Consider the following 11,929-nt stretch of genomic DNA (forward strand, 5'->3'; position numbering starts at 1 on the left):
ATATATATATATATATATATATATATATATATATATATATATATATATACACATGGAATATATGTATATATATATACAACGTGCATATGAATATGTATTTTCTGTCCTAAATAACTTGTTTCACGTATTCAATACCTCCGCCAAGTTTACTGTTTAAATAATTGTTATAAGTATGAGGAAAAGTTTCTAAATATACTAAAAGCCCATGACTTGTTAAACTAGTACATAAAATTTGCACTTATTGTAAATAGTGTTCGCCGTCTCGACGTTGTTGTCATTGTTGGTTTTACTGTAGTACAATTTGGCTGTATTTTGTGTTTTAAACTTTTTAATTGTGAGTCATGATGGTGTTTTAATTCTATATTATACATTCTGTTATTCTCATGAAATGTTCTGACTGTATATGAATGATAGATATTATAGATACCTAGATAAAAGTAAGCATTTATACAGTAATGCTTATGTCATTATTGATGCTAACGCATATATCCATGTAATATTTATACTTGGACTGTTTACAAAAACAAAACCTTCACACAGTAAGTAGTTAACAGATTTTCACCGCACATTGCTTGGGAAGGTATGTACCTCAATAATATCTTCTTTGAAATCTGCAGTCACTAAATTATCACTTTCGTTAATACTCGTGTTGTAGTAAGTACTCGCTTTTTTTCTCTTGATGATCTCTGTCGTTACCCTGATGAACACCCATGTCATCATAATTCTTTTTCACCATCGTGTGGTTAAGCCGTTTTTGAAGACCATCCTTATTTTCATTTCAATATTCAACAGCGTCATTATTCCCTCCTCTTCCCCCCCTCCTTATCATCCTCTACAACAACAACAGTCCTTTAAACATCGTTGAAATTTACTTTTGTCTTTTCATTGTCTCTTCTTCCGATGCTATTTCCTTATACATACTATTCTGTTGGCGTCACCACAAGTTTTGACAAGCAGCAAGAGCAATGCTGTCGAGAAAATGTAAAACGCCTTCCCTAAATACTTAAGTATGACTATTTCTCTCGAAATATTGTTGTTGTTGCTGAGTTGCTATTTCCGTATGTGTCACTATATGTGAGTATTTAAAGTAGTGACATAAATCGCAGGATTTCTAATATTATTAATAGTTATGGTGACTATTTAATACTAATTTGAAACTTTAACACAAGGCCAGCAATTTAAGGGAAGTGGTAAATCGATTACATCGATCTCAGTGTTCAACTGGTGCTTATTTTATCAACCCCGAAGAATGAAAGGCAAAGTCGACCTCGGCGGAATTGGAACTCAGATCGCAACGACGGACGCCATGCCGCTAAGTATTTCGCTCGGCACACTAATGATTCTGCTAGCTCACTGCCTTGTGACTATTTAATATTAACCTCTTTAGTTCGTTGAAAATATCTTAGATAGTAGGATACCAGCCGTCGTAGTATGGTAAGAATCTTGCTTCTCAACCACTTAGTTCCGGGTTCAGTTCCACTGCGTAGTACATTCGGCCTTCTGAGTGGATTTGGTAGTCGGAAAGTGAAAAAAAATTATCACTATATATATGTACGTGTGTGTGAGTGTGTCTTTGGGTCTCTGTTTGCCGCTCACCAGTTTTTGAGGAAACGGTGCTTGTATGGTCACTTTCCCGTAACTTAGCGATTCAGCAAAATAACATTAAATTCTTCGGTCGATCTATTCTACTAAAAATTCTTCAAGGCGGTTTCCCAGCATGGCCGCAGTCTAAAGAGTGTAACAAGTAAAAGATAAGATATAAAACATAGAGTAAATAGCGATGAACTTTTTTATCCACCGAAAAAATTGAACCATTATTATTATTCAACGAAGCTGAAAAAAATATGTTACGCAAATGTAGTAACATGCATTCTATACACCATGGAACATTCCTACTAAAGATGTCTTTCTGTTTTATACACAAATTAGAAAGTGTTTCCATTAAGAATATATTCACATTTAAATTATTAATTTTGATTTACGTTTCTTTTTAATGGCTGCTCTAGTCATTACCAGTATATAATTTATGAATATTACTGATATTTTTATTTTTACCATTTAAAAATGTCGATAGTAATTTACTAATGTTAGTTATTTATGTAGTAGCTACTGATAGTGATGTTGCTACTGCTATTACTGTTTAAGCATAGATTCTTATCACTTAACAAACGAAATTTTATCAGGGAAATGTGTTATTTGTTGCGCATCTTGATGCTTCCATTTCACGTAGATTGGAGAGCTTATGTGGAAAAAGTTTCTAGGTATGGCTGCTAGCAGTTAGCTGTCACTGAAGTCTCTTAGAGAAAATAAATATTGGTTTCAAATTCTGGCAGAAGGACAGTAATTTGGGAGAAGGGTATAAATCAATTATCTCAACCCCAGGACTCAGCTGGTACTTATGTTGTCGTTCCCGAAAGCATGAAAGGCAAATTCAACCACTGTGGAATTTGAACTCAGAACGTGTAGAAGGACACAATACTGCAAAGCATTTTGCCCGGAGCGGTAACGATTCTGCCAGCTCGCTGCCTTAGATGCAATTAATATGATAATTCATCAAATATATACAGGAAAATTGTATTCCACATTACAGTATGCACTGAAATCCAGGCAGACATTAGTTATCATCCATTATTGTAGCATCGAGAACACTTGTTTTGCTTCATTGGCGTGATCAGCTTCAGATTCCTTTCGACTAAACAAAATAATATACAAAGCTGTTTAGGACTGGAAGGTTCATCAGAAGCATGATTATGATAGATTTCTATGTCATAAATCTGACAGCATATATATGATATATGTACATTCAGTGGAATTACTTAATAATGATGGATAGTCTTAGTAATAATGGCTACGTGTGCTGGTAAGTGAAGGTGTTTTATAAGCATTTACTCTTTCTAATATTGCACCAGTGCGGGTCGGTGGGCTTGCAGAATCGTTAAAGTGGCGAAAAAAAAAAAACGTTTAGTGGCATTTCGTCCGTAGTTACTTTCTGAGTTCAAATTCCGCGGAGTTTGACTTTGCCTTTCATCTTTTCAGGGTGGATAAAATAAGTTGCAGATGAGCACTGATGTCGATGTAAGCAACTTAGCTCCTTCCCCCGAAACTTCTGGTCCTATGCCAAAATTTGAAACCAATATTGCACCAGTGCTGAACGGCTTATTGGCAGAATCGTTAGCACACTGAGCAAAATGTTTATAGCGGTAGTTCGTCCGTGTTAATGTTCTGAGTTCAAATGCCGCCAAAGTCGAGTTTGCCCTTTATCATTTCGTGGTCGATAAAAGAAGTACCAGTTGAGTGCGGATATACTGCATACTACTCAGAACAAATGTAGACTAAGCTACGTGGCATAGTAAACTTTTCTCATATGTATATTTATGTGTGTCTATACACACATAAGTATGCGCACACACACACACACACACACACACACACACGCACACACACGTATTTATGTGCAGACTCGACTGAGTGGTGAGTTGTTTCTCAAACACATTTGCGGATCCAGTCCCAGTGCGTAGCAGTGTGGTTATGTATCTTATTATCGCCTCAAGCCGATTAAAGTTTTGTGCTTGTATGTAAGTATGCATGTATGTATGTATATATTCCTTATGTATGGTTAGGTGTTAGATGGTATCAAGTTTGAATTTTGTAGTAATTTGAATTCGTTGTGGAAGCTAATTTAATGCCCCACCCTTTTAAAAATTGTGTTTGCCTATTCACAACAATATATATATATATATATATCAAACAATAAGCAACACGGATTTCAAAAGTGATTGCAGTACGCACGTTTCATGCTACTTCAATTTATTTAAGTAATGTGAGCATTACCTTAAATGCAATATGAAGAGCAATCTTCAGCTGCACGAAAAAATGCAGAAAAAAAGACATATTACAAATGTGGCAACATATTAAAACCAAGTGGGAGAGAGCATACATAAAATCCAAATGTGAGGAAGAATATATAAGTCCATCTTGACATAGCAGGGTCTACCATATTCAAGCCTTGAATCTATATCTAAACCGTATATATATATATATATATATATATATATAAACGTCTAGTAGCAACTTTTATAAGCGAAAGTAATGCAAAGAAAATAAAAAGAATATTACAATAAACCCTTGCGAAGCTATTATTTTTACCTATCATGAAATCCACTTATACTTTATAAATGCTTCTGAAATGCACTCTCATTGTATAAATACAATACTTTAATAATATTTTAAAATATTTCATTACACGAATTTCTTTCCCTTTTGTTTGCTTCTTTGGCAACAACCCAACTTCCCTATTATTCCAAATAACTTTTTTACTATTTTATGGAATAAATTTATGCTAAGAACCATTTTGGATAAACTTCAAACTATCGTTTTTATTCATATATTATTTTCTTTTAAATTTTTTCTCTATGTTTCGCCATAATTTCAACTACGAATAAGAACGAGGAATATATTTTTATTTCCTGCTAAAATGATCATGTAACTGAGTAACATTTGTTTCACTCAGTACTGTAGAATCGATAACAGTAGTATTTCGAATTTGTTTGCACAACTGATATGACATCAACAATTCCCGAGGTTGAATATTTCGGCTGTGACATACTTCTAAGGATACTTTTACTACTGAGATCTGAGTCCTGAGATTAGCTGAAGATTAAATATTGCATGGAAGTTACCTACTGTTAGGTGTCTTAAGGAAAAAGTAGCCTTATTGAATACAAATACATATCACTAATAACCAACATATTTGAGACGCAGTTGTGACTGGTACATCAAGTATAATAAATGTTCCTATCGCTCATAAAAACTAACAGAGTACGTAGTCTTCTTCATATATAATACAAATTAATGAAATCGCTCAAGGATACCAGATCCGAAGTAAAGTATTAAAAAATGCCTGCACAATTCATTTCTTGTTCGCGTTTATTTTAGATTCAATAAAGTGGTTCGTTCTTTGATTATCAGATGGTTAACGGATTTAATATAACAGTCAATACGACATCTGGATTTGAATTTTTTAGGAGAATTTTCATAATACTGGAAACATTAGTATGATGAACCACTTCCATGTTCGGCACCAGGTTGATGTTTCATTAACAAAATACTTGAATTCAATATTTATTTTAAATTGCACCCTCTATATGTTCAGACGATAATATTTAATTATGTGAAGACGGCGAACTGACAGAAACGTTAGTACGCCGGGCGAAATGTTTAGCGGTATTTCGTCGGCTTTTACGTTCTGAATTCAAATTTAGCCGAGGTCGACTTTGCCTTTCATCCTTTCGGAGTCGATAAATTAAGTACTCGTTCCGTACTCGTTCTGTACTCGATCTAATTGACTGGCCTTCTCCCGCCAAAATATCGGGCCTTGTGCCTAGAGTTAAAGAGAATATTTGATTATATGAATTAAAAAATATAAAACACCAACATTTATACGAAATAAATATAAAAAGAACGATAAAACAAAATAACTCAAATGAAATATCGACATGAAAATTAGTCTGTCACACCCTATGCATCAAAAGAGCCGCTTCGCTGTTTCTTTCTTCCTATTTTGAAAAGGACAGTCACACTTGAAGTCTTCGGCCTTACCATTCTCACCAAACTCACATACCATGGTACTTGAAGAACTTGATAAGGGCTTGGCCACAGAGAAAAATGCTTAACTTTAAACAGGTCAAATGAGCACAGAATACCAATTCTTTTCCCATTGACAGCCGGTAGAGGAATACCTAGTCGTCCTTTTCTGCCAAATGAAGTCGACACATTTATTTAAACAATTGACTCATCCAATACCCGGATTCGTCCTACACGTGGCAGTTGCTGTTTGGCACAATCCCACGAATCGATAATGCATGGAGACTGGATAATTGCATGAGCAAAGGTTTCGTCACCCTACACACATCTCGGATTGGCTGGCTATTTTTGCTGCTATACCAGTTGAAACTGAGTCGAACAGCTAGTACTCACTTCAGTACTGACATTTTAAGGACATTTTGAAATAGTTCCTTGTCCCTGACTTAAATGTCTTCCAGAGGAGACTGCTTACACTGTTCCCATCTTCACTCAGAGCAGTTTCGAAGCTATTGCTCATCCCCATTACTAATTATCTTGAGAACGCAATATATTTTCTCGACGTCAGGTTCCAGTTAGAAGACTGCTGTGAGTACCTGACAATAGTGTATCAGGTCCAAGCGCCCAACCTCAGTATAAGTTGACTCATGATTGCAGCTAGGTCAGTAACGGAAGACGTGTCTTGCGAAAGGTGTTCATACTAGTTCTTCTTTGTTTTCGTCGTCGCCATAGCCATGGTCGCCGTCGCTGTCTTCCAGGTCGCAGGTACAGGTATTCCTACAGGTATGCTAGCTTCAGTACCTGCCTGCGTATCATTTGCAACTGCATCTCGAGACCATCATGGAGCTGATACCTGTAGTAGGTGAATTTCCTGACCAAACTTGTTTACTCCATAAGAAACGGAAAAGCTTAAGCTTCAGTCAGGTCAAATATTTCTTAGGACAAGGGTGGATGGTCAGGTGATAGCATACCATCATTGCGATGAAAGTGTTCACTACTATGATACCTTATAAATGATAGTCACTGTATTGTCTGATCCGTTGAGGATACATGCTCTACGGAATACTCAGTCTGAGTAGCAGAAGACGTTTCAGTCGTATAATTTGTTTCATGACGATGTGTGCAGCTAAGGGCGATTTTAAGAACTTTTTGAATTAGTTTTCTTGTGGGAAATGTCTATGTATTAAATTTGGAAGGACCTTCATTACCTATATTAGACTTACTGCTGAAGGAAAGGGGTATGTAAATCCAGTGATCTTCATTCGCTTCGTTCTTGTGCTGGTGACCCGGCTAGAGTTATATATGACCTTATCTTTTAACTCACTCGTCACAAGGATTTCGTTGTAGTTAGGAGTTACCCCAATGAAGACCATATTTGTTGAATAATAAGCTTTCTCCAGATTTTAGAACATTAATGGTTGTGATTGGATCCGACGTTAATATTTGTGATTTTCTCATTGTTCTTTAAAAAGCTAATGCTTTAAAAATATTAGTACTAAGGTCTCCTGTGATGTCCAGGAAGTTGATGATTCTATGATTAGTAGTATACTCAGTTATTTTCGCAATGAGTGATATGAATATAATAATGTATTTTCTTAACCTAACTAACGTGTACAACATTTGCGGCTGGAAAGTACTTGCGCTTATCCCCTGAGCAAACAAAATCTAGTGGAAGGGAATATTCTTTTTTCTGTTAAAATTTTCTTCAGAACCCTTCCAGAATTTGTTTATTTTCCTTATTTCTCCCAGTTCTCTCCACCATTCCACTCCCGCCCATCTCTCTCTCTCTCTCTCTCTGATTGTAGACATCTGATTACAATGCATGTGAATGTGTACGCACGTTTGTATGTCACAAATATAGAGAATGCAACAAGGAATATAACTCCTTCCGACAAAAATACAATGTTTTGAACACGGTGGGGAATAACTTTCGGGCTGACATATCAGTAGTTTTGTTTCGGGTTCAAGTCTCGCAGCCGGATGTGAGTCCAAATAAGCTTCGGACTTTAAAATAGTAGCTGCTTATCTTCTGTCCCGGAACTTAAAAAAAAAATTTGAATAATGCATATACGCATGCGCACACGAATATTTTTGTGTATTTACCTTTGCGTGCATCCTTCCACTCACTTCCACACACACACACGCAAACACACAAAGACACACAGCACACGCACACAAACACACATACATACAAACACACACAAACACACACAAACACACACGCACACAGAAAGCCACACACACACACATAAAAACACAGAGAAACAGACACGCACACACAAGCACACACTACCACAGTTACAAAACGTAGATAAATTTATTCGTATGCGTATTTTTTTTATTTCTGTACTTGTACACTCATACGCTATATCGTTTCATTTCAGACATATGCAGAGACTTCGTACTGGAAATACATGGGCACTGTAAAGAAAAAATCACCTGGATTCGACATCAAATACAACAAATAGATATACTTCGGAATTTCCATACTCATTCCGGAATAAGACTTCATCCAGTATATTTACAAAACACAAACCACACAATTCCATGACACGTACTAGATGCACAAGAGCTCTCTTAAATCTAAATTTCTTCCTTCTAATATCAATTCTACTTTAACACCTTAAACTAGGTTCATAGAAATTATTGTGGTTGTTAATGTTGTAGTTATAAATGTTTATACTCTATTATATTAATTTTTCTTCGCCCGATTCCAGAAGGCAACAATTCAAATTTCATCTAAGTAACGTAGTACCAAGTCACTTACAAGTTGCCCTTTCCTCTTGAAATAAATAGTCAACGAACGAAGTTACAAACCATCAAGATATCATCCATCAAGTTAAGAACAAACCAATTAGCCTATGAATGTTTTGAAACAACCAAGAAGCCTACCAGTCAAGAAATTAACTAACCAACAAATCAACCAATAAACCAACCAATCAACTAACTAAACTAATCAATCAACCAATCAACCAATCAACCAATCAACTAACCAACCAACCAACCAACCAGCCAACCAAGAAATCCATCAATCGACGAACCAAGTTTACCCTTCTACTTACTTAGCTTTCCACCAACCTGCCTACTTACCTACTCTCCCCACTAATGGCCAGTTTATCTTAACGCTATCTCCTTCATATAATCTCCACCAAAAGCTATCGTAAAACGAAGTACAAAGAAAACTCTAAGCAAAATTAATACTACTCTTATATCAACTTACCCGCAATGTCCTCTCCCATCCCGCCTGGTGATAGGAAGAATAGTGCCATCAGGGTAAGTGCAATAAGGGTAAGTGTCGCACTGTTTTATGTTTGCACATCTTTACACATCGCTTACACATCATAATGAGGCGGAAGAGATTTTTTTAAATATAAATGTGTGCATATATATGCATCTAGCTAACTATCCATCAATATAAAACAAATTCTATTTAATCCCCAACACAGATACATGCATACGCACAAACACACAATTCAGTGAAAGCATGTGATTTGACAGGCTAGGGACAAGAGGATCACCGTGTGCCCTATTCCCTAATGACACGTCAATTCTGGAGAACCTATGCAATTTTGATTTACAACCCACCTTTGCCACAAGGAAGGTTCTTTGTTCCTTCTGGAAGCAAGTATAATTTATTCTTTTCTACACTAGGCACAAGGCCCGAAATTTTGGGGGAGGGGCTAGTCGATTAGCTACCCCAGTACACAAATGGTACTTAATTTATCGACCCCGAAAGGATGAAATGCAAAGTCGACCTCGGCGGAATTTGAACTCAGAACGTAAAGACAGGTGAAATACCGTTAAGTATTTCGCCCGGCGTGCTAACGTTTCTGCCAGCTCACTGCCTTACCAGTATAATTTATTCTTTTCTACTCCAGGCACAAGGTCCGAAATTTTGGGGGAGGGGACAAGTCGATTAGATTGAGCCCAGCTCGCAACTGGTACTTAATGTATCGACCCCAAAAAGATGAAATGCAAAGTCGACCTCGGCGGAATTTGAACGTAAAGACAGACGAAATATCGATAAGCATTTCGCCTGGCGTACTAACGTTTCTGTCAGCTCATCGCCTTGCAAGTATAATTTATTGCAAAAGAAATGCATGAAAATGATATTACGTTCAAACTGAACACTCTCTTAAAGTGTATGGAAATTCTAAAAACACTCCTTCGATATTTTCTTGATTTCTAATAATGAAATTATAAGGATATTTTAGAATTTTCCATCCTCTTCATACATACGGATAAATAGGTACACACCCTCCCATATGGACAACAAAGCACGTAGTCACATATATTGATGGATAGATTAAATGGTAAAGTGATTTATACAAATATCTTGATAATTTGTAAAAACGTTACTATTCCTTCACACTTGTAATTATGACACGTTAATCTACATTCTTATTTTTCAATAGATAGATAGATTTGTTGACATCGATTGATCGTTAGATAGATAGATAGATAGATAGAGAGATACATACATACATACATACATACATACGTACATATAGGTACGTGAACTTTTAAAATGATACTTAGAGTTCTGCTAGCAGTGGTTTAAAACATTGGGTCACATTCCTATTAATAATCAAATTAAGTACTACAGGAGAAACAAAATTATTAGATAACAACTAACCGCAGAAATCAAAATCGTTTTTCGTCAGAGTTGTACATTCAAGACTCAGTCAGTGATATAGGTTTAGCTTTGGGATAATGATACACTTACTCATACAAATTAACATAGATTTGAAATGTTATCATCATACCCTAAATTTACAGATGTAATTAAAAAGCAGAGTAAATTACTAGAAAATAATCCCTGTTATTGTAACATTCATCTAGTGTATAATATATAAACAATAACCTGAAGTTCAGATTATACACATACACATACACACACACACACACACACACACACACATTTGCATTAGGATAAAAAATATCCTTTAGGACAAGTTGAAAGTCTGATCGCAATATATTAATATTTCCAATGAAAATTGTATCGACAACTTTCTTCCCTAAGCAACTTGTGGGTTGTTAAGCTCGAGTAAATTATGTGCAAAACCTGACAGGATAGTGAGCTAGCAAACATCCAAGTCTCATTTACATTCTCGTATTGGCTATAGCTGTACAAATTGCTTTAGGCGGATAATATAACATTAGGAAAGAAAAGTAGGATCCAGCCCATACCTAATAACATCGAATCCTTTGTTGTTAATGTCCGCGATTTAATATTGCAGGGCAACGGAACTATGCATAGAATTCTTCAAAATATGTCATGTACTCATTTTCATGTGAGTAACAAATAACTAGAATAAGGAAATGCATGTTTGTCATTGGCTGTATCGCCTAAAGAATATAGAACAGTTTACAACATCATTAGTGAATATGGACAACAACATCACTCCTATAGATAAACAAGAGCGCAAACACTAGACCAGAGGTTCTCAACCGCTTTTCTTTATCCATGGACCCCCTTGGTTACTATTTTTTTTCGGTGGAATCTCATAGCCATTCAATATTTAAAAACTTCTTTAAAAAATTCCTATTTTGTTTTCATACATTAACTTGTATAGATTGAACTATGTAAAATCTTAGAGAAAGAAACATAACTGTTTCTCACAATACATACCAATAGATACATCTAAAGCAATACACTTTTAGAGGCCCTTAAAAAATACTATTTTGGATCTGCAATTTACTATTTTGTTGCATGCCCCCCCCCCAATCTTACATGTACCCTTAGGTGTCATATGGCCACCAGTTGAGAACCACTCCACCAGACGACTAAAATCCAACATATGGTTTTAATTACTTTCATATATTTTCGAAATTATTTGATGTTTATGCAGTTACTCAAAGCTTTGTTTATAAATTTCTACAAATTAGTTATGATACCAGCAAATCACTTTGTGACAAATAGTCACAATTTATGTCACAAAACTGCACAAGATCACTTGGCATCACTTCATCACTCAGCATCACTAAAGTCCTCTCAAGTCACATCACCTATTAAATCACCGATGAGAATTGAACTACTCAAAATAGCACAAATTATGTAAAATATTTGGTTACTTAGGTAATTATTTAATTGTTCTTTAACTAATCCCAATGATGATTGACGTGGACATAAACCCTTTTGTACTTTCATTATAGATTAATCTCTAATAATCTTTTCAACTCATCATAGTTTACGTTGATAACTAAATGCGTTGCGTTATTTATTGTAGATTAAATAACATTGTAGTTGATTAAACATTTAATTAAATGTAGATGGCATATATGTGCCAATATAATAATTCAATTACTTATATCTAATAAATGTGATATACATATATATATATATATA

The 11,929-nt window shown here is 35.4% G+C and overlaps 1 protein-coding gene across 6 annotated transcripts in view; it reads left to right on the forward strand.

Annotated features, from left to right (window-relative positions):
* LOC106869300 (uncharacterized) overlaps positions 1–11,929 on the forward strand; it is a 280,230-nt gene that overhangs the window by 156,020 nt on the left and 112,281 nt on the right. For 5 of the 6 annotated variants that reach the window (XM_014914976.2, XM_052969190.1, XM_014914978.2 and 2 more), the window contains one exon: positions 7,965–8,868. In XM_014914976.2, coding sequence (XP_014770462.1) covers positions 8,806–8,868 — 63 coding nt within the window. In that variant the 5' untranslated portion in view covers positions 7,965–8,805. The remainder of the gene's footprint in view (positions 1–7,964; positions 8,869–11,929) is intronic. The other variant, XM_014914977.2, reaches the window with a different exon arrangement.

This window comes from Octopus bimaculoides, chromosome 7, assembly GCF_001194135.2.
Source record: "Octopus bimaculoides isolate UCB-OBI-ISO-001 chromosome 7, ASM119413v2, whole genome shotgun sequence".
Taxonomy (NCBI): Eukaryota; Metazoa; Mollusca; class Cephalopoda; order Octopoda; family Octopodidae; genus Octopus; species Octopus bimaculoides.